The sequence below is a fragment of the Neofelis nebulosa genome, chromosome 1, assembly GCF_028018385.1.
Source record: "Neofelis nebulosa isolate mNeoNeb1 chromosome 1, mNeoNeb1.pri, whole genome shotgun sequence".
Taxonomy (NCBI): Eukaryota; Metazoa; Chordata; class Mammalia; order Carnivora; family Felidae; genus Neofelis; species Neofelis nebulosa.
Genome location: NC_080782.1, coordinates 49,254,804 through 49,276,093, shown reverse-complemented (window position 1 = coordinate 49,276,093; position 21,290 = coordinate 49,254,804). Strand labels below are relative to the sequence as shown.

At 40.1% G+C, this 21,290-nt stretch overlaps 1 protein-coding gene across 5 annotated transcripts; it reads left to right on the top strand.

Annotated features, from left to right (window-relative positions):
- Positions 1–13,031: 13,031 nt before the first annotated feature.
- On the top strand, positions 13,032–19,517 carry MED7 (mediator complex subunit 7). Of its 5 annotated transcripts, XM_058721368.1 has the most exons (3): positions 13,989–14,575; positions 16,040–16,182; positions 18,205–19,517. In XM_058721368.1, exon 3 carries the CDS (start codon positions 18,222–18,224, stop codon positions 18,921–18,923), a length of 702 nt encoding a protein of 233 aa, XP_058577351.1. In that variant the 5' UTR covers positions 13,989–14,575; positions 16,040–16,182; positions 18,205–18,221; the 3' UTR covers positions 18,924–19,517. The 5 variants fall into 5 exon arrangements, with proteins under 5 accessions (XP_058577342.1, XP_058577373.1, XP_058577358.1 ...); XM_058721359.1 differs by lacking the exons at positions 13,989–14,575; positions 16,040–16,182 and adding an exon at positions 13,032–13,149; XM_058721390.1 differs by lacking the exons at positions 13,989–14,575; positions 16,040–16,182 and adding an exon at positions 13,233–13,254.
- Positions 19,518–21,290: the final 1,773 nt, after the last annotated feature.

The window sequence follows — 21,290 nt, the reverse complement described above, 5'->3', positions numbered from 1 at the left end:
TTCAATTTAAAAAAAAAGCTGTAAATAGATTTCACAAGCCTATGAAAATAATTAAATTGTTAATGATAAAAGTTTGATTTGAGAAAAATGATTCTGAGAATCATATATATTGGTGTAAGCCTGGAGGTTATCCACCCGGCCTTTGCATTCTTCTGTCCAACAATAGTGTCTACTAGGTTGGAAGCTGGGATTTCAGTAAAACTTGGGGATATTGTCCCCAGTGTATGTAGAACAAATGTGTGTGGCAGAGGTGGGGGAAATGAGAAACAAGGTACTCGGGCAGGAGTGGTGGCTTGGGAGTATCAGCGACTTTAGTCTTCTCCAGTCGCTCTGGTGGGTGGCTCTTGTGATTTCTGATATACTAAAACCAATAGATGCTGGGGATTAAGGTATCCTTGGCATTGACTCTTGAAGCAGTGGGTACAAGTAGAAGGAGAGAGAGAAGCATGTCCTCAAAGACCTGAAAAGGGCTTTGGAGAGGCTTCCTAGGAATATGAGAGGGTATGGGGTACAGGAGAGAGATAAAGGGGAACACATTCCAAAGCCTTGCACTCAGAGTCCCAAATTTATGCTATGCCAGAGGCTGAATTATCGTAGATACAAATGTCTTAATCTCATGATTCTGTGGACCATAGCTTTGTCTTTTGTCCTTCTTTTAGTCTTGTTCTACAAGACTGCATTCCGCATTCCTACTCCTACACCTCCAAAGCCTTTCTTAATACAAACCTTATCTGTCTACCATGCAGGGTGTTAGCTGAGCCAACCCATGATTTACACAAATGCCACCGAAGTAAAGTAGAGGCTGGGACTTGCACACCACAACGTGCTCTGCCAGGCACTTTCTCTGCATTTCCTTTTCTATCTTGACGGTTCATCAAAACACTCACGCGTAAATACGTATTTCAAAGCAACAGGTCTCTTCCTCCTGGGGGAGATATCAACTGGGACATCAAGTCAATACATTTTACCAGATAGAGCCAATATTTTTGATAGCAATATTCATCACCATGACAATTCTGCTGCTGCAAGGGCTATGAAGCAGCGGATGGTTGATTACTAACTAGCATCCCAAACTAGAAGTCTGGTACCTACACATACATACAAAAGATGGAAAAGGAATCTTTGGCCAACAGCAGAATAAGGTCATTCATGGGGTTGTTGTGATCAAATGGAGTCCTCCAGACAGAAGATGTGCTACAGTGGGAAGAAGCAAGTGCCTCAAAATATTGAAGGCAGTGTCATGATTGGCGGGATGAAAGTGTTAAGAGAGATGCTGGAGAGCACAGTGGGAATAGAACACACAATGCTTTGTGGTCATGTGAAGGATTTTAACTTCTGACCTTAGAGTAATGGCAAGTCACTGAAATGTTTTAAATAAGGAAGTGGCTTCATCAAATTTGCACTTTGTAAAGGGCACTATCGTTGCTATGAAGAGAAATTTTGGGGGAGGAGGTTGTTGATATGTGACCTTAGGTCACTTCCTATCTTCTGCCACAGGATCCATAAAATGAAGAGATTGGAGGGGGTGTTTTGAAAGGTACACTTCCATTTGAAATATCCACATGCGGTAGTCATTCCTTCAATGAAGGACTTGTAGCCCTGGCTGCTGGTAGTCCGGCCCATGGACAGCCTTTAGTGGTCTGGAAATTGTCTCTCCTTCAAATAACTCCCTCACCCAAGGTAACACTTCCCAGAGCACACAGCAAAAAAACGATTGATATGGAATGTGAATATCTGGCCATTTTATCCCAAGGCAGACCATGTCTCAAGGGCTATTCTAGCTCAAGAGCTCCCCATGGAGCCAGCATCGCAGCTTGGTTTCACCCTAGGTGCACTCCTGCTTCCTTCCTTTCCTTCCACAGGTGCTGGTCCTAGGGTCACTCCTTAACATCCCTCTCATAAAATGCCACTTCCAAATCAGCCTCTTGGAGAACAGCCTGTGACACTGTGTTAGTGTAACACAGGTGCTGTGATCACCTTCCCGGACTCCACGAACCTTGTGGTTGGTGATAGCCAATAAGGGTATAATACATTATGCATGGCTTTGAATTTAAATAATTTAAAAATGAAACACATTTCCTTATTGCAAAATTGTTTCCATTTTAGAAGTTATAGAATATGTAGATATGAAAAAGGAAACATCCCATTGATTGTCTTAATTCATTGCTTACTAAAAAAATGGACCCATTAGACTTATGCTTCCAGAAAGATGGAGTAGACACATTTTTCCCCATTCCTTTCATTGGAAATGAAGACTCTGAAGACTCTGAAATGTGGAGAGAAGAAGACAGAACAGCCAAGGACTGCAGGAAATGAGGAACAACATGGTGGTGTGTTCCCTGTGTTTCTTTTTGCCTTATACATTCCAGGTTTAGAGCTGCAGAGGAAGCTGGTAATCCTGGAAAAAAGTCCCAACAAAAGCTTTTATCTCTCTAGCCAAAAGACCAGTAAAAGTGCAGCCAAGAAAGACAGCTTTTGGACAAGAACTACTCAGCTAAACATCACAGAAAAATCCATGCTCCCTGACACCCCACAACCCATGCAAGCAAGGATCAAGTGGGGAGTCTAGACTAACATCCTCATGAGGCTGTAACAAAGCATCCAATATTCCCACTGGGTGGTGTCAGAGAATGGCAAGTTAGGAGCTCTGGCTTTTATCCAGCCAGCTGGTAAAGAAGCCCCTTCCCACTCATTCCCATATCACTGAAGACCATGTAGGGAGCTGGAAATCTCACCTTGCCAGAAAGTAATGAGAAGCACTTCCTATCTCTGCCATGTGAACTGAGGCCAAGTAGGACACCTGGACTTCTATATTCATAACAAGATGGTGCCCCTCTCCCACCCCACCATTCCCTTGCTGGAGTAGTGTTAGAGGAAGGCTGTTAAAAGAAGTTTAAATCAGACCCAGAGTCTCCTAACATAATACAAAAGCATCCGGGCTTCCACCAAAACATACCTTGTCATGCTGAGAAACAGAAGGATCTCACACTGAATTTATTTATATATTTATGTTTTTATTTAAAAAGTTTTTATTTACTTAATTTTGAGAGAGAGAGAGCAAGTGGGGAAGGGGCAGAGAGAGGGAGACAGAATTCCAAGCAGGCTCCACAATGACAACAGAGAGCCCAACGTGGGGCTTGAACTCATGAACCATGAGATCATGATCTGAGCCAAAGTTGGACGCTTAACTGACTGAGATACTCAAGTGCCCCAAACATACTCTTATCGTATGATCCAGAACTGTGCTCCTTGGTTTTACCCAAAGGAGTTGAAAACACGTCCACACAAACCTGCACATGGATAGAAGCTTTATTTATAATTGCCTAAACTTGGAAGCAACCAAGGTGATCTTCAGTAGGTAAGTGGAGAGATAAACTCTGGTACATCCAAACAATGGAATATTATTCAGCAATAGAAGGAAATGAGCTATCAAACTATGAAAAGACATGAAGGAAACTTAAATGCATATTAGTAATTGAAAGAAGCCAATCTAAAAAGGCTACATAATATATGATTCCAACTATATGACACTTTGGAAAAGGTGAAACTAGGGAGACTGTAAAAAGATTAGTGGTTGCCAGAGGTATGGGGGAGGCAGAGATAAATAGGTTAAGTTCAGGGAATTTTTAGGGCAGCAAAACTTATTCTCTTTTTTAAGTGTATTTATTTATTTTGAGAGAGAGAGAGAGAGAGAACATGTGTGCATGCATGTGAGTGGGGGAGGGGCAGAGGCAGAGAGTGAGAGAGAGAATCCCAAGCAGGCTCCACACTGTCAGTGCCAATGCGGGGCTTGATCCCATGAACTGTGAGATCATGGTCCAGGCCAAAATCAAGAGCCAGACACTTAACCAACTGATCTACCCAGGCACCCTAGGGCAGTTAAGACTTCTATATGATACTCTAATGGTAGATATATGTCATTATATATTTATCAAAACCCATAGACCTATAACATCAAGAGTGAACCCCAATGTAAGCTATGGACTTTGTGTAATATGGTGTGTCAATATTGGTTCATCAATTGTAACAGAGGTACCAGTCTGGTGGGGAATGTAGATGGTAGGGGAAGCTATGAGTGGATGGGGAAAGGGGTTACATAGGAACTCTACACTTTCCACTCAATTTTGCTATGAGACTAAAACTCTAAACCTTTGAATATGAAAGCTCTAAAAAATACAGTCTATTTCAAAATTGGACTTACAGAGCTTTCTCCTGAACCCTGGAAAGAAAAGCTTTTTTTCTCATTGGACACAACTCTTCACATGCACTTTGAAATGTGTAAGATTGCTTTCTTTAAGTTGCATATACTCAACGATACATACACAGGGTGATACCAACAGAACTAATAAATGTCAAATCTTTAAAATAACTTCCACTCATATGTGGAAATTTCAGAAATTTAACAGATGAACATGGGGAAGGGAAGGAAAATAAGATAAAAACAGAGAGGGAGGAAAACCATAGGAGACTCTTAAATACACAGAACAAAATGAGGGCAGATGGGGGGATGTTAAATGGGTGATGGACATTAAGGAGAGCACTTTTTGGGATGAGCACTGGGTGTCAGATGTAAGATATGAATCAGTGGGTTCTACTCCTGAAGCCAAGGCTGCACTGTATGTTAACTAACTTGAGAATAAACAACAAAAACAACAAACCTAGAGACCATATGATCCAGTGATTTCCAAACTTTTGGTACAATTTGTCCTTTAAAATCTTTTTTTATATGAAATCTTAAATGGAACATCATAAACAAAGAGATGAATGTTGAGGCGCTCTGGAGTGAACGAGCTCATTGCCTCATTGGGCACCTGGAAAGCATTTCCATGACTTAGAGGCTACTGATTCTGCTTGAGATTCTCATTGTGCTGAGAGGAGATATGGCTTGCCCCAGGTTATCCACCAGACTGGTTGAGCTCTGGTCTTTTGACTCTCAGGCCAGAGTTTACTCTACTTGACTCTGATTCAATTGCAGGGTTCCACAGCCCAGTTTAACATATGTCGGAAGACAAATTGGGACTCAGGTGTGAGAGCTGGGGGAAGATGATAAGGGGACAAAGGACAGTAGATTCAGAAGGAAGATAGCCAAATCCTACATAAGTCACAAAGACTGGAATCTGCATACAGTAAAACCTTGGTTTGCAAGCATAATTCATTCTGGTAACATGCTTGTAATCCAAAGCATTTGTATATTAAAGCGAATTTCCCCATCAGAAATAATGGAAACTCAGATGATTCGTTTCACAACCCAAAAATATTAATATAGAAGTGATTACAATACTGTAATATAATACAAAATAATAAAGAAAATACACAATATAAAGAAAAATAAATTAACCTGCCCTTACCTTTGAAAACCTTCATGTCTGGTGTGAGGGAGACAAGAGAGAGGAGGGTTATTATGTAGGATGATTTTCACTATCACTAACAGAATCACTGCTGTCTATTGGCTCAATGAAATCTTTTTCTTTTCATGCAACTTTAATAAGGAAAATGACACTTACTTTTGCATCCTTTTGAGGATTTTGCAGAAACATGATATTGCATTGTCATTAAACAGATTCATCGCTCACACTGGTATAGCCTTATTCAGGTGGTGCTTTTCTACAAAATTTTGCACTGTTTCCCACATTTTACACATCTCCCCAATCTCATTTGAAGTGAAGGATTCCTCTGCCTTTTTCTCCTCCTCTTCTGCAGATGAGATGCAGACATAGACTTCCAAAATCTTGCAATTTTGGCCACTCGCATACCTTGTTCCTACTTCTCCATGATTTCCTTCTTAACTTCCACTGCAATCATCTCCTTCTTACCACCTTTCTTTTCAACCTTTTTCTGCATGGGGGCCATTGTATATGCTCAACAGATATTGACTACAATACAGTATTAATAAACTCTTGTCATAAACTGTATTTAATGTAACTGGCAATAAGGCAACAGAGAAAAGGGTCTCTATCTACAGGCAGCCTGACCTAGAATGAAGCAAAGCATCCCTAAGCTTATTCCTGTGTGGAAAAGCAAAGGACTGTCCATAGGTGCTTTGAAATGTCAAAAAATACACTAGTGCCGGTTGTGGGCACCTTCCAACATTCTGAAAAATCACTGATTTCTGCCAAACACCATGGCCTGAGACTGAGCATCTGTGCATGGGAGATGATCACCCACAATCCCACAGTGAGAGAGAGAGAGAGAGAGAGAGAGAGAGAGAGAGGGAGAGAAAACCATTGGCTCAGTTGTGATCATGTGATGTTCAGCATCACATACTACTTGTATTGCAAGAAAATTTGTCGTTTATCCAGTTAAAATTTATTAGAAATGTTTGCTCATCTTGCAGAAGACTCGCAGAGCAAGTTATTCACAATCCAAGGTTTTACTGTATATAGGACACAGGATCCCTGTGGAGGTCTGAAGTAATAGAATATGTATTTGTCCTTTGGAGGCCCAAGGTTCTAAGACCTCATTCTGTACCTGAAATAGATAGAATCAAGTGGGTAAAGACCTTCTCAGATAACTGCAGAGAAGCAGCTTCTGGACTTGCAGTGGGTTGGACCACTATGCCTACAGCCTCTAGGAGAATAGCTGGCACTTAGTCGATGTGCAATATTTAATGGCGAAGGAACAAATTTATTAGAATACAGATGCGACATTAAACTATAAAAATCTAAGAGGACATTAGGAAAATAATTCCAATCTTTGAATGACAGAGTCCCACAGAAAGGCCTCTCCTCTTTAAAATGGTAATATGTAGACTACTGATCTTGTCCTTATTTAAAATTATAGTATTTTATCCATTATGGATTTTTTTGCCTTAATTTTTATCTTTAAAGTATTGCACTTAAATATTATTTATCTTGATTATTGAGTGTTGCTCCCCTTCCTTAATGTTGTATCTGAGGCAAGTGCCTCACACCTGACCCTAGTCCCAGTCCTGATAGGAAGTAATATCAAAAGCAGGCAGTTCATAGGGCACCTGGGTGGCTCAGTCAGTTGAGCGTCTGACTTGTGATTTGGGCTCAGGTCATGGTCTCACCAACGGTGAGATCAAGCCCCACATCAGTTCCATACTGGGCATGGAGCCTGTCTGTGGGTCTCCCGCCCCCCCCCCCCCCCCCCCCGCATAAAAAACACCAGCAGGCAGTTTGTAATTTTACACACTTGCGATGTGTGTGTAACGGCATGGAGTTTTTCTTCTTTCTTCTGCTTTTGTTCAATATTCATCTTTCAACAGAAATGTATTTAGCCCTGGCTATGTGGGAGACAATGCTGGGAATGTCAGAGCTGATGCCCGAAAAATCAGGAACTAAGCTCTCACCACATAAATAAAGCAGGTGGATAATTACAACTTAAGGTAGAGGTGCGGTAAGTACAGAAACAAGGCTATAACGAGGGTACAGAGGTAATTTTTATTTGGGCAAACTTGGAGAAACCTTTTGGAGAAGGTTACTTTTGAGATGGACCTTAAAAAGGACCTTAAATAGGTTGGATATAGCCCAGATTCTTTGGGGAGTGTGTAGGAAATAAATTTAGCAACCAATGAAATGGGTAGACTTTGTGATGATTCAAAAATAGTTACAATAATGGCAGGGCTACTTTTTCCTTGGTGAAACCTCACATAATAATGTAAATGCAGACTTTAACCACAGTAACAGCTACAACAAATAATTCAAAAGGGCTTACCTGCCTTTTTGCAGGATTCTAAATCCTTTTTAAGTTCTTCAGCCTGCAAGAGCTAACTGAAATTGTCCCTCAGTGATACCTCATATGTGGCACTGAAATCTTGCTGTTGTAGAAGTGTAAACTGGGGATAGTTCCCAGATTTCAAGGTTACTGCTGCCCCCTGCTGCCATGGAAAGTTGTAGCAAGCAAAACAAACTGCGGGCATCCTCCACTCCCCATTTGTCACAGGCAGGTCTGGGGTGTTGAGATCCTTGTTAGTGATAAGGTCTGTAGTACCCGTGAGACAACAACATGAAAACTGTGATTACAAATTGAAACTACAGAGCAGATTGTAGGGTAACAATGCTTTAGCAATGACTCTCACCCAAAGTGCATTGTTTAAACAATATATATGAGCTGATAAAAATCATATGGCAGGAAGCAAAAGGGACTGGAGATGAAAAATTTAATTTGCTAGCCTCCATTTCTTCTACTTGGGCTGATTAACAAGCAAAGATACAATGTAATTGACTAATATCAGCTCAGAGATTATTATTTACGAACTTGTCTATTAATGATAGAGGTAGTAATACCAACAAAATGGAAATCAGGGTAAGTGGTGCTGGAACAGTTGGACTCCCATGTGCAAAAAGAAAAGAAAAGAAAAAGAAAAAAAAAGAGACAAAAGGAAAAGAGAAGAAGAAGAAGAAGAAGAAGAAGAAGAAGAAGAAGAAAGAAAAGAAAAGAAAAGAAAGAAAGAAAGAAAGAAAGAAAGAAAGAAAGAAAGAAAGAAAGAAGAAAGAAAACATGGGAAAATCTTTGTAACTTTGGGTTAGGTAACTAGATTTCTTTATAGAGTAGAAAAAGTATGAACCATAAAAAGAAAACAGTTGATAAATAGTACTTCATCAAAACTAAAAACTTCTGTTCTTTGAAAGACACTATTAAGAAAAAAATATTAGGGAATATTTATAAAACCCATTTCTGATAAAGGATTTGTATCTTGGGTGCGTGTGTGTGTGCCCCTGAGATCTTATAATGCAATACTAAGAAAACAAAGAAGCCAATTAAAAAATGGGCGAAAAATTTGAACAGATAGTTCACCAAAGAAGATACATGTGGCAAATAAGTGCACAAAAGATATGCAACACTGGGGGAATACAAACTAAAACACTACATAGCTATTAAAAATAACAATTAAAAGGAAAATACCAAGTGCAGTTGAAAATGTAGGGTAACTGTAAACCTCATAGTTTGCTAGCAGACATGAAAAATGATACAGCTTCTTTAGAAAACTGCTTGACACACAGATAAACAGATAAGTATAATAAGGCCTAGCAATCCCATTCCTATGTAGTTATTCAAAATAAATGAAAGCATGTGTAAATAAATGTTTATAGGAAAACAGCCCAAATGTCCATCAACTGGTAAACAAATAAATGAATTATGGTGCATCCACACAATAGAATACTCTCCACCTGTAAAAAGGAACAAACTGTTGATACATTCAACAATGCTAATGAACCTCAAAGGTTTTTACATGAAACATCTCCATATTATATGATTGCATTTATATGACATTCTGGAAAAGGCAAAGCCATATGAACAGAAATAAGATCAATGGTTACTAGGCATTGGGGGTGAAGAGAGGGGATTGAATACAAAGCATGGCATAAAAGAATTTCTTGGGGTGATACAAATATTTTATATTTTAATTCTGGTGGTGGTTGTTCTATGACAGTAGATATTCATCAAAACTCATCGAACTGAAATTGACCTGAAGTTAATTTTACTGTATGTAAATTATTTCTAAATAAACTAACCTTAAAAAAATCAACAGGGTATAGAAAATATATTTGCTGCCATTTAGGCTCAAATGATAAATAATGATGTTTTTTATAATGTACCTAGCTACTAGAGGCAAGATGCCAGTACCATGGACCTCTGCCTGTTTCCGCCCCTCACCTACCACTCTTTCCATGCCCATTAGTTATACAGCACGTGGGCCCCCTTGTGCTGTTTCTGTAACTCTGGAAGATCACAGCAGCCTTGGGCTCTTTGTATTTGCTACCTTGCAAGTCTTTGCATGGTTGTGTCCTTGTCATCGCTTATGTCCTAGCTCCAAAGTCACCACTGGGAGAGGTTTCCCTGATCACTCTCAATAAAGTAACTACCCCCAAAACCACATAACTATCACATTATTTTGGATTAATTTTTTCCTCCATAGCCCTATCACTATCTGAAATTCTTGTTTGTTGGCTTGTTGCTCTATGCGTCTCTCCATTAGAAGGCAAGGCTTTGTCTTTTTTACCTTCTAGAACAGTACCTGGGCCAGTAGACATACAGTAAAGATTTGTTGAATGGACATATTCCTCATCAAGCTGCAGAAGACATCTTTAAGGAGTAAACTTTCCTTTCAGATTCTCAAAATATAGCCACATAAATAATATTTATTACATGCTATATTTTCACTAGCCTGTTTCACAATTTGAATTTTATACTATTATTTATTTGTAGTTTATTGTAAAGAACACTAGACTTAGAGTCAAGAGTTCTAGATTCTAGCCTTGGTCCTGCTACTACCTGAAAGACACCATACCTTTGGGCCAGCAATTCCAATTCCAGGAACTTATCTTAAGGAAAAAAATGAGCATGTGTACAAACAGATGCACACCAGGATGTTCATCCAATGTATTAATAACAGCAAAAATTTAAAGGAAAGTAATTTCACACAGTGGGGCTAAATGGACTAGTTTATCCATTAATGTTTATCCATTAATGGTTTATCCATTAATGTCACACTGTGAATTCATTTTAAAATGAGGATTAAGTTCATTTTGTTACTTATACAATAAATGTTCATTGAGTACTTGTCAATTTCAGTCATTATTGTAGGGGCTGAGAATGTAGCAGTGAATGAAAAAAAGGCCTTACACTCATGAAACTTGTATTTTGGTGGGGAAGAAAGACAATGAAAATAAATAAATATACTATGCAATATGTTATCAGATGATGATAAGTTCTATGAAGAAAGGATAATGCACACTAAAGGGATTTGAGTCATCCCCCAAGAGAATAATTAGGGAACCTGTTATTTTATAGACAGTGAAAGACCTCTCTGAGGTCACATTTGACCACAGACCTGAATGAAGTGAGAAAGTGAGGCATGTAAATATCTGCAGAAGAGAGGTGCAGGCAAATGCAGTGGTCCTGAGGCAGGAGTTATGGTGACAATTTGAGGGTAAGAAATAAGGTCTATAACTGGAGAAGAGTGGGCATGGAAAAAAAATGGTAGGAGATTATACTGGGGAAGCAGCCAAGGACTAGATTTTGCACAGCTTTATATAGGCCATTGTGAGGACATTATATTTTACTGTAAATGTGATAGAAAACCTTGGAGAATTTTGAATAGAGGAGTGGTCAGATCTGTCTTATATGTTAAGACTGTGATAAATAGGCTAAGAGAGGACAAAAGTAGAAAAAGGAAACCTTTAGGAGGCTATTTCAGAAGTCTGGTTTCCGGTCCTGTGGCATGAACTAGCAGTGGGAATGGTGCAAATTGGTTATATTTGGGACTTGTACTTATTCTAAGTAAAACTAATACAAAAGTCAGGTATGGTAGTTTCAATGGTGTATGGGAGAAAGAGGAGTAACAGATAACTCTTTAGATTTGAGTCTTTGCAATTGAGTAAAGATGTGTGACACTGTTGGATAAGGGGGTCTGAGTACAAAGAAGAGTGTGTTGCCAAGGCCTGGATATCACCTGGATATTACCACCTGGATGAGATCCCACTAAGAAGTGACAATGGAGTCCTGGGAAATTCATAGGATCAAAGGTGCCAAATGTTGCTAAGGGCAGAGGAATATGAGGACTAAGAATGGCCACCATAGGCCCTGGTGTAGGCCACATTGGCCTTAGTCAGGGAGAAAGTCTGATTGGGGTGTGCCCACAAGTGAATGGATTTCTTCAACAAATACATTGATATGGGGGGACAAATGAGATAAGGAAGGCTATTACAAAGAAAACCACAGGCCCAATGTGGAGTCAGGTGTCACAGGACAGCAAACCAAGACTTAAATGCAGTTTCAACCTTTTCAAGAGTGGAATTTTGGTATGGTAATCCAACCAATCTGGAATTTTCTGGTCAGCAGCAATGAGCTAATCTATCACATGGACCCTCTCCATTGTCCCCAGACTCCCAAAGAAAGATGAAGTAATTTTCACAATAAGGCCCCTGCTCTTCCCACTAAGGGAATGTGACCTTGTGTGAAACAATCCTCTCTTTTGCTAATAACTTCCTTGTACCAACCCTCTTTTGCATAAAAACTTTCCATTTTACACAAATATTTGGAGTTCTCCTTTACTTGCTAGATGGGATTCTGTCCAATTCATGAATATATTAATAAAGCCAATTAGATCTTTAAAATTTACTGGGTTGAATTTTTGTTACTTAACACAACCTTTAGATTAAAAGGTAATTAAAAGAAACATCAGCCAGTCATGAAGGCTTATTGGATCCTGAAATAATTGGTATCCAAATAATAACTTGATTCTGATGATTTTAAATAGTTACTAATTTATTTTTAGATGAAATAATGGTTCTGTGGTTATGGAAGAAAATAAGAGTCCATCTATTTTGGAGACGCATGTTGAAATGAAATAATGTCTAGATCTAATGGGTGGATGACCAGTACACTGCTCTCTCTACACTTGTATATACTTGGAACCCCCTAATTTTGTAAAAAATGAAATCAAATAATCTTAAAGAGGTAAAGTTGAGAACTTTTATCAGAGTAACAACCTTTTGTGTGTGTGTCCAATTTGCTCTTGTGAGAGTCCCACAAACTTATAAATTTGTGACTTCTTATGAAAATAACCTCCAAAAGAATCTTTAACTGATATCTTTTTTAACCTGTTAATCTGTTACCTGGAAATATAATTAGATAAATGAAAACATATGTGAATACACAGTGAGGAAATGAAAATTGAGAATGTTATTGATTCCCAATCGTGTTCACAAATATTTCCAGATTAATAATTAATCATATAGAGTTCAAACACAATTTTTTAATATTATTTTCGACGGTGCGGTTACAGTAGATACAATTTTAAAAAATACCTGCTTATCTGCATTTTCTAACTTTTATATAAGGCACATGGATGAGTTGTTTAATTTCAGATGTTAAAAAAAAAGGGAAAGAAAAGGAAAAAAAAGGAATGGAGCTCGCAGCAGCTACTTTCACTGGCAGAAAGTACCAACACATTCACCCCCACTCTGAAACCCACGGGCAACTATACCACAGAACGGGGGGATATATGCGCAGGCGCATTAGCAAGCCACTGGTCTGAGGCGGGATTAGGGCCTCGGCTAAAAGACAGAGCTTCCAGCCAATCAAGGGACAGTGTCAGTGGCTTCTTCCTGGAGGAGGTGGCCGGAAGCCGGATTTCGATTGCGGAGGCGAAGGCAGCTCCAGTGTAAACCCTGGGCTGAGGTGAGTGGGCGGTGGCGGCTTGGGGCTCGATTCCGCGGGCATTTCTTCTTCCGGACCTCGGGGCTTCCTCTGGGCGGCCTGGGAATGGGGGAGGCCTGGAGCGGAGTATTATCTGTCCCCTTCCTCTCCCGGGTCACTCGGAGAGTGCGGCCTCGCTGCTGCTGGTGGGGAGCCGGGAGGAAGATACCCGGGGCCTGGCGGGCTCAGGGCTCCCTTCCTCCGTATGGGGAGGTGGAGGCGGACTGCAGGTTGGGAGACCAGAGTTCTAGGCTCTCGCCGCTGTTTTGCTAACCTGTGTGGCTTTGGAGACTCCTCTGGTCTCCGGCCTGTGTCATTTGAGAATGACCATCCCAGTATTATTTGCAGCTATTCCTCCTCCGGGAGGCGGTCCAATCGGCTGAGTTAAGGGGGAGTGTGTGTGTGATGGCGAGGGGCGGGGGGGGAGTTGGAGAAGGGAGGCCGATCCCAAGCCTAATGGTCACATTCATCTGGAGAGGTTTATATTTTTATTTCTCAGAGAGCCTGAGTGGGCGCGGGGGAGGGGCAGAGACAGAGAGGGAGACACAGAATCCGAAGCAGGCTGCAGGTTCTGCGTTTGACGCGGGGCTGGAACACACCAACCGTGAGATCATGACCTGAGCCGGAGCCCGGCGCTTAACGGCCTGAGCCACCCAGGCGCCCCTCATCTGGGGATGTTTTAAAAGCTACATTGCCGCGGTGCCATTCACAGTAGACGAAATGAATCATATGTCTGGGGGTGGGACCCTGGAATACCTTCCTTTTTTTGGTCAAGCCCTCAGCGTGGATCAAACACTAGAAGGTGGTTCTTAAATCTGATAACCGTGTGTAACGCTTGGCGCTGGTTTTACTAAAGACGTTGCCCTTGAAAAGTTCATTCTAGAGAAGTGATAGGGAAATAATAATGTCTGTAATATGTCAGCTTCCTTTTGTACATTTAGAAGATTCATCGTTTACTGATTTAAGAGAGCTGCTACTTTGCAGCTAAAAGGACCTAGGATAAGAATTCCTGCTGTGCTTTTTGCTAGCCTTTTGATCTGGTGCAAACACTTCACCTCAATGAGACTCGGGATCTTCCTCTCGAAAATGAAACTGACAGTAGTACTTAACTCTTAGAATTGTTAGGAAGACTAAGGATATAAAACGTACCTGTCATGTAGTTGGCCTTTGGAAAACGGATTAAGTGGGGTGAAACCTGGGCGGTCTAAAATTGATTTTGAAGCACCAGATCAGTGCTAATTCTGTAATTTTGGTAATAATTTTGTTATAAGGGAACATTCTTGTTTGGGGGGTATGCGGTAGAGTGTTGGGGGAAACCAATAAGGCAAATGAGGGAAAATGTTACTAACATTTGGAGAATCTGGGTGAAGAATATGGAAAGTTCTTTGTACTTTTCACACAACGTTCTGTAAGTCTGAATTTATATTTGTTTTTAAAAAGTTGATTATTACTGTTTGCAGCTATCATGTGTTGTAAGTGAAACAGTACACAGTGTCTTTTGTTTTATTTTATTTTTTTAAGTTTATTTATTTTTGAGAGAGAGAGAGAGAGAAGAGAGAGAGACAGCATGAGCAGGGGAGGGGCAGAGAGAGAGAGGGAGACATAGAATCCAAAACAGGCTCCAGGCTCTGAGCTGTCAGCACAGAGCCCCACGCGGGGCTCGAACTCACAAACCGCAAGATCATGACCTGAGCCGAAATTGGATGTTTAACCGACTGAGCCACCCAGGCGCCCCCAGTACACAGTGTTTATAACCTTCCAATCCTGTGTAGTTTCACCCCTTTTTCCTTTAGGGCTGTCTTATATTACATAGGAATATCTTATCCACCGCTCATATTGATGAAGTCATGGATTATACTCTTCAAACAGTGCTGCATTAAACACCCTTAACACACAAGTTTATGTACTTGTGCCAATATTTGCGTAGAATAAATTTTTAGAAGTAGAATTGTTGCTTCAGAGAATATCAGCATTTAAAATTTTGATACTGCCAAATTAAGTTCCAAATGTGTATGTTTCCTGTTACTTGTGTATGAGAATTGCCCCATATTCTCTTGGGTGGTACTGGCCCACCAGCCACGAGTGTTATGTGGTGGTTGTGAAGATGGCTTCTATGAGAACTGAGGTGGGTCCCCTCCACCCCAACAGGTTTCCCTGGGGCCAGAATAGCTAAGAGCTGCTTCTAAAACTGGGATGGCACTGAAGAAAATGAGAGAAAGGGAGTATGACCTCTGTGGAAGCCAGTGCCTGTCACATAGAAGGTGTTCTGATATTTGTTGAACGATGGGTTATTTGAAATCTTCATAGTCTGTTAGATGAAAATTCTTAAAATTTGCTTCTAAAAGTGTACTAGTCTGAATACTTTCCTGCCTTTATTCGGCATTTGCATTTTCCTTGTCCTCTTTTGTCTATTTTTCTGTTTTTTAAAAAACACAGGTTTTGAAAAATCTCATTCATTGGACTTTTATTGAGGGTCTTGTAGTGCTGGAGGTAGAGCTGTGGACAAGACAGGCAGTTCCTGAAGTCCTAATGCTTTCCTTCTAGTGGGGGTGGAGTCAGAGAAAATATGTTTTTAAAAAGTCAAAATAAAATTGCTAGTATTTGCTCCTTTTTAGACTTGTGTTTTTCTCCCAGAAGAATGGGATTATCTTTTAATTTTGCTTATGATATATTTTCCAGTGTGGAATTTTTAGATTTATTTTTGGTAGTTTGATCTGTTGGTCTTTTGTAGTAGCCTTAAAACTTGTAGTTAGTTATTTAGTTATTTTTTTTTTTAATCTATTTTCCTTGATAGATTGTAAGCAACACTATAATGGAGGTAGTGTTTTTTTTTTGTTTATCATTGAAAGATAGTATGGTGTACTGTTTGAAGTCTTTAGGTTCTGGATCCTTCCTCTACTACTTGGTGACGTTATACAAGTGGTTCAACCTTTCTGAGCCACAATTGTCTCCTCTCCAAAACAGAAGCAGCTTTTCTCACAACCACAAGAAAAGTACTCACAACCACAAGAAAAGGCACGTAGTATGTCTCATATATTATCTGTTGTCATAATCGTCATCCCTGGATACTCATTGTCCTATATCAGACAAACCGTAAACAACCAAAAGAGTGAATACACATTAAAGATGCTTGTACCTACTTCCAAATTCCCATTGATTTGGAGTTGTTTTGAAATGGATGAAGCTGCTCAACAAATGCCTATGAAACTTCTGTGTACAAGGTTGTGGACATAGAACTATGATAGAGAGTCCTTTCTCTTATGGAGCTTGTAGTTTGCTCAGGGAGAGAAATCAAATACCAGTTCAGAGAATAAAAGAAGGTAGGATCTGCTTTTGATGAATAATTAAGTAAGTTTTTCTTTAGAGGTGACATTTTAAGCTACTGCCTGAAGCAGGAAGAAAAGCATGTGGAAAGACTGAAAGAAGAGGTTATAGTTAATAGTATAGTATAGTTAAAGAATAGTGTAAAAATAGTAGATTAAAGACAGTTCTGCTAGGATATAGTGAAGGAGAAGGAATGTGGGATGAAAACAATTAATGCTGGCTATTATGTGGAAGAACAGTAGTGAAAGCGGAAGGATCCTTGGGGGAAGCCATTATATCTCTGGCAAGAAGGAATGGTGGTTTGCCCAGAACTGATGAATTTGAGATAGTGAAGGTGTGGAATCAGCAGGACTTGATAAATTTGTGATAGGGAGGAGAGGAGGTAATTCTTTTTTTGAATGCTTTATGAGACATTCAGAAGAAACTGAGGCAGTCTCCATTGGAGGTAGAAAGTACAGAGTCCTAAATCATAGACCAGGGTTTCTCCACTTTGGCACAATATATTGATATTTGGGGATGGATAGTTCTTTGTTGGGGGCTGTCATGTAAGGGTTTAGCAGCATCCCTGGCCTCTACCCATTAGATGCCAGTAGCACTCTATCCCCCAGTTGTGACAAGTAAAAATGTCTCCAGATTTTGCCATACGTCTCCTAGTGGGCAAAATTGACTTTGGTTGAGAACCAGTGATAGAATTGGTGTTTAAGGCTGTAGAATTGACTGAGATTACGCAAGGGAGACTGTAAAGCAGAGGTCTAAAACTGCAGACCACGAAGATTGTTGTAGATAAATTCTTTTTGACCCCACAGAACTTGACACTTTCTGAAATTAGTTACCACTATTTAAAAATAGAGAGTTTCTGCATAAAATCTGGATTTTTGCCCTCGTTTCAGAAATCAGGAAACTGAGGAACAATGATTTTTCATTCCCACGTGAAATCTAATGGCTGGAGGCTTTGAGATCTGGCTGGCATGCATGTGCTTAATTCATCTGAATCCTTGCCCCAGAGTGCTTCACTGTTTTCGTTGCTTGCCTTCTCCCTTCGGCACTTGAGTTTGTGATGCCCTAGTTTAGAGTGAGAAGAGGGCCCCAGAGAAACCCTCTGAGGCATGCCAACATTAAAATTTGGGTGAAGTAGAGGCAGTGAAGGAGCTAGACAGGGAGTGGCCAGCGAGGTAGGAGAGAAACATAAATGTAGGCTCACAGAAGCCAAGGGAGAAGGGAAGTGTGGTGAAAAAGAAGAAAATGCTGAAGAATCATTGAGTAAAATCACCTTTGAAAAATATCCATTGGATTTGCTTGTTTGGTGATTGCTGATGACCTTGATGAATGGTTTTTGTGGAGTTAGTAGGTTGAGGCCAAATTGGATAATGACAAAAATGAATATGCAGCATGTGTAATTTGGCTGTAGAGAGGAGTAGAGAAATGGAATAACTGGTGAGGAATCCAGATTTTATTTATAGATGAAAATATACTACACATTTTTTTGTGCTGATGAAAACCTTAAGCAGAGAAGGAAAAATTATCAGATGATTGAAGATGTAATGCTAATTAGAAAAAGATGGCAGCCTTACCCTGTTGTTTTAGAAACTAAGGAGATCATTTTGTCCTGGGCCCCAAACTGCCAAGGAAAAAAAGAAAATACTCTGTCTGTAGTATACAATGTGACAGGTTTGTTTTGTAGCTCGACTCTAAATTTTTGGTTTATTTCCATAGATTTTTGATCTTCCGCAATGGGTGAGCCACAACAAGTGAGTGCCCTTCCGCCACCTCCAATGCAGTACATCAAGGAATATACAGATGAAAATATTCAGGAAGGCCTAGCTCCCAAGCCTCCACCTCCAATAAAAGACAGTTATATGATGTTTGGCAATCAGTTTCAATGTGACGATCTTATCATTCGCCCTTTAGAAAGTCAGGGCATCGAACGGCTTCATCCTATGCAGTTTGATCACAAGAAAGAACTGAGAAAACTCAATATGTCTATTCTTATTAATTTCTTAGACCTCTTAGATATCTTGATAAGAAGCCCTGGGAGTATAAAACGAGAAGAGAAGCTAGAAGATCTTAAGCTGCTTTTTGTGCATGTGCATCATCTCATAAATGAATACCGACCCCACCAAGCAAGAGAGACATTGAGAGTCATGATGGAGGTGCAGAAACGTCAACGCCTTGAAACAGCTGAACGGTTTCAAAAGCACTTGGAGCGAGTCATTGAGATGATTCAGAATTGCTTGGCTTCTTTGCCTGATGATTTGCCCCATTCAGAAGCAGGGATGAGAGTAAAAACTGAACCAATGGATGCTGATGATAGCAACAATTGTACTGGACAGAATGAACAGCAAAGAGAAAATTCAGGTCATAAGAGAGACCAGATTATAGAGAAAGATGCTGCCTTGTGTGTCCTCATTGATGAAATGAATGAAAGACCATGAAGGACGTTTCTTCTTTTTTTTCTTTTCCCTTTTCAGTAAATGGCGTATATTGGTTAATTTGCTCTTGGAGAGTCTTAAAAGAGGTATATCTAGAAGTCATGTAAATGGCTTGACTCCAGCCTTATCAATCATGAGATGTCACAGGCCATTTCACTTTGTGACAAATATAGGCAAATGAGTATGCATACATTAAGGGTAATCGCCTTAAAAAGCAGAGTGCTGCAGTTGTGTGAAACATTCCTGGTTTTGGAGTTGCATAGAATGTTGGAGATATCCTCAGTAATAGCTGGCCTTCCTTCATCTTTGAAAAGTAGATTTGTCATTTGCTTTAAGAATGATTGATAAATAAAGGATAACAAGCTGAATAAATGTGAAATTCTAAAATCTTTAGATTTATTTTACTTAATCTCTAAAAACTTAGTATAACATGCTAAAAGAGAGGAACCCCATAGAGTTATAAAACAGCAGTTTTGTGTTTCCTCTCTACTGCTTCTGTAAACACACTATCTGAGCTACTTGACCCTACCCTGGATAGGTCTCATAATTTTTTTCTACTCAGATAATAAATCCTTTGATCGCTTTTAGTTACAAACATTCATTTTTGTAAATGTCTAATTAGCTATGCATTTTCCTTAAAGCTATGCTCAAGACTTGATAAGGCTGGAAGCCTGCATTGGGAAGGGGATTTGATAGCAGAGACTATTGGATTGTGTGCTGGAGATTCTTGTTCCCTTAAGATGTGGCTGCCCTGCCAGGGCCTACATTTTTTCACTCCTCTTGGGTCTACACATGGGACTAAGTTCTTAGCAATGGAGTATGGATACAAAAATTCAGGCCATTTACATAAAAATTTCTTGGCGTGTTCCTCCATTCCCTTCTCATCTGCTGGTTGGATGGCTGCACCTCGGATGACTGTGGAAGCCACTTGAAGATGATAAAGGTTCAGTCAGTTGGGTCTTTGAGTGACTAGGACTAAGCCCTTCTTTTATTATCCACCCACCCACCCTAGTTGATTTGACCAGGAGCAAGAAGTCAGCTTGTTTTGAGCACTGAGATTTTATTTCTGCACTTTTCTGCCCTCCACCCTCTCTTCCACCAGGGCCTTGGTGAAGAATCTTCTTTGTTCCTGAAGTTCTCTGCTGGTCTTTCTCTTTATGTAGGCCAGTGGTTCTCAAAGTGTTGTCTAGCAGCATTACATCACTTGGGTACTTGTTAGAAATGCAGATTCTCAGGCCTCACCCTAAATCTACTAAATCAAACTCCATGGGTAGGGTCCAAAAAGCTGTGGTCTAAAAAGCTCTCAGGGGGCGCCTGGGTGGCGCAGTCGGTTAAGCGTCCGACTTCAGCCAGGTCACGATCTCGCGGTCCGTGAGTTCGAGCCCCGCGTCAGGCTCTGGGCTGATGGCTCGGAGCCTGGAGCCTGTTTCCGATTCTGTGTCTCCCTCTCTCTCTGCCCCTCCCCCGTTCATGCTCTGTCTCTCTCTGTCCCCAAAATAAATAAAAAACGTTGAAAAAAAAATTAAAAAAATAAAAATAAAAAATAAAAAGCTCTCAGGTTCTCATACACACTCAAGCTTAAGAATCACTGATAAAGGTAGTGCTTTTTCCCAGGTGTCCCCTTTGAGTCTTTCCTCAGTTCTTGGTTTCCAGTATATCACCCTTCAGGGATTTGCTCTATGAAGGTTTCTAGTTCTAGAACTGGCAAAGTCCAGTTTGATGTGGCCACAAGCCTATTCTGTATGTGAACATTCATGCATCCTTTTCTTTAAAAATCTTGGGAATGTAGACTGTTGCCAAATAGATACTTCTCTATTAGACAGCTAGTTGGCCAGTCTAATTTTTTTTTTTTTTTTCCCTGTTATGTGTTTGGTATAGATGTTTGGGCTCAGGGAACACATTCCAGGCTCTTTAAAGCTTAAATTGAAGTGCATAACACTTGAGAAACTCCAAAGAAATCTTCCTTTGACCTCAACCTTTTGTTAACCTTGCAGATGTTGGGCCAAGAGGTACTAAACCAATTTTGGCTTGCTTTGCAATTGTTTGCATGGAAAAAACTAAATGAGTCTCATAACATTATAAGAGTCACAACATCATTTGTATGAGGGTGTGTGTGTGTGTGTGTTTAGGGAGGATTAGGGATTAAAATTCCATGAGGAATCTTAAATTCTGACTTTGGAGGATCTGATCTTGCAGGTCTAGGTGGCACCTGACCAAAACTCTTAAATTAGAGTTCTAATGTGAACTGCAATTACAATGAGATGAAGGAGCAGTGGTGATCTGATAATTGTTACAAGGTTAAAAGTTAATACAGTCTTTCAATCTTGTGAGGGTCAAAATATATCTCTGCATTCCTAGTTATAATGAATA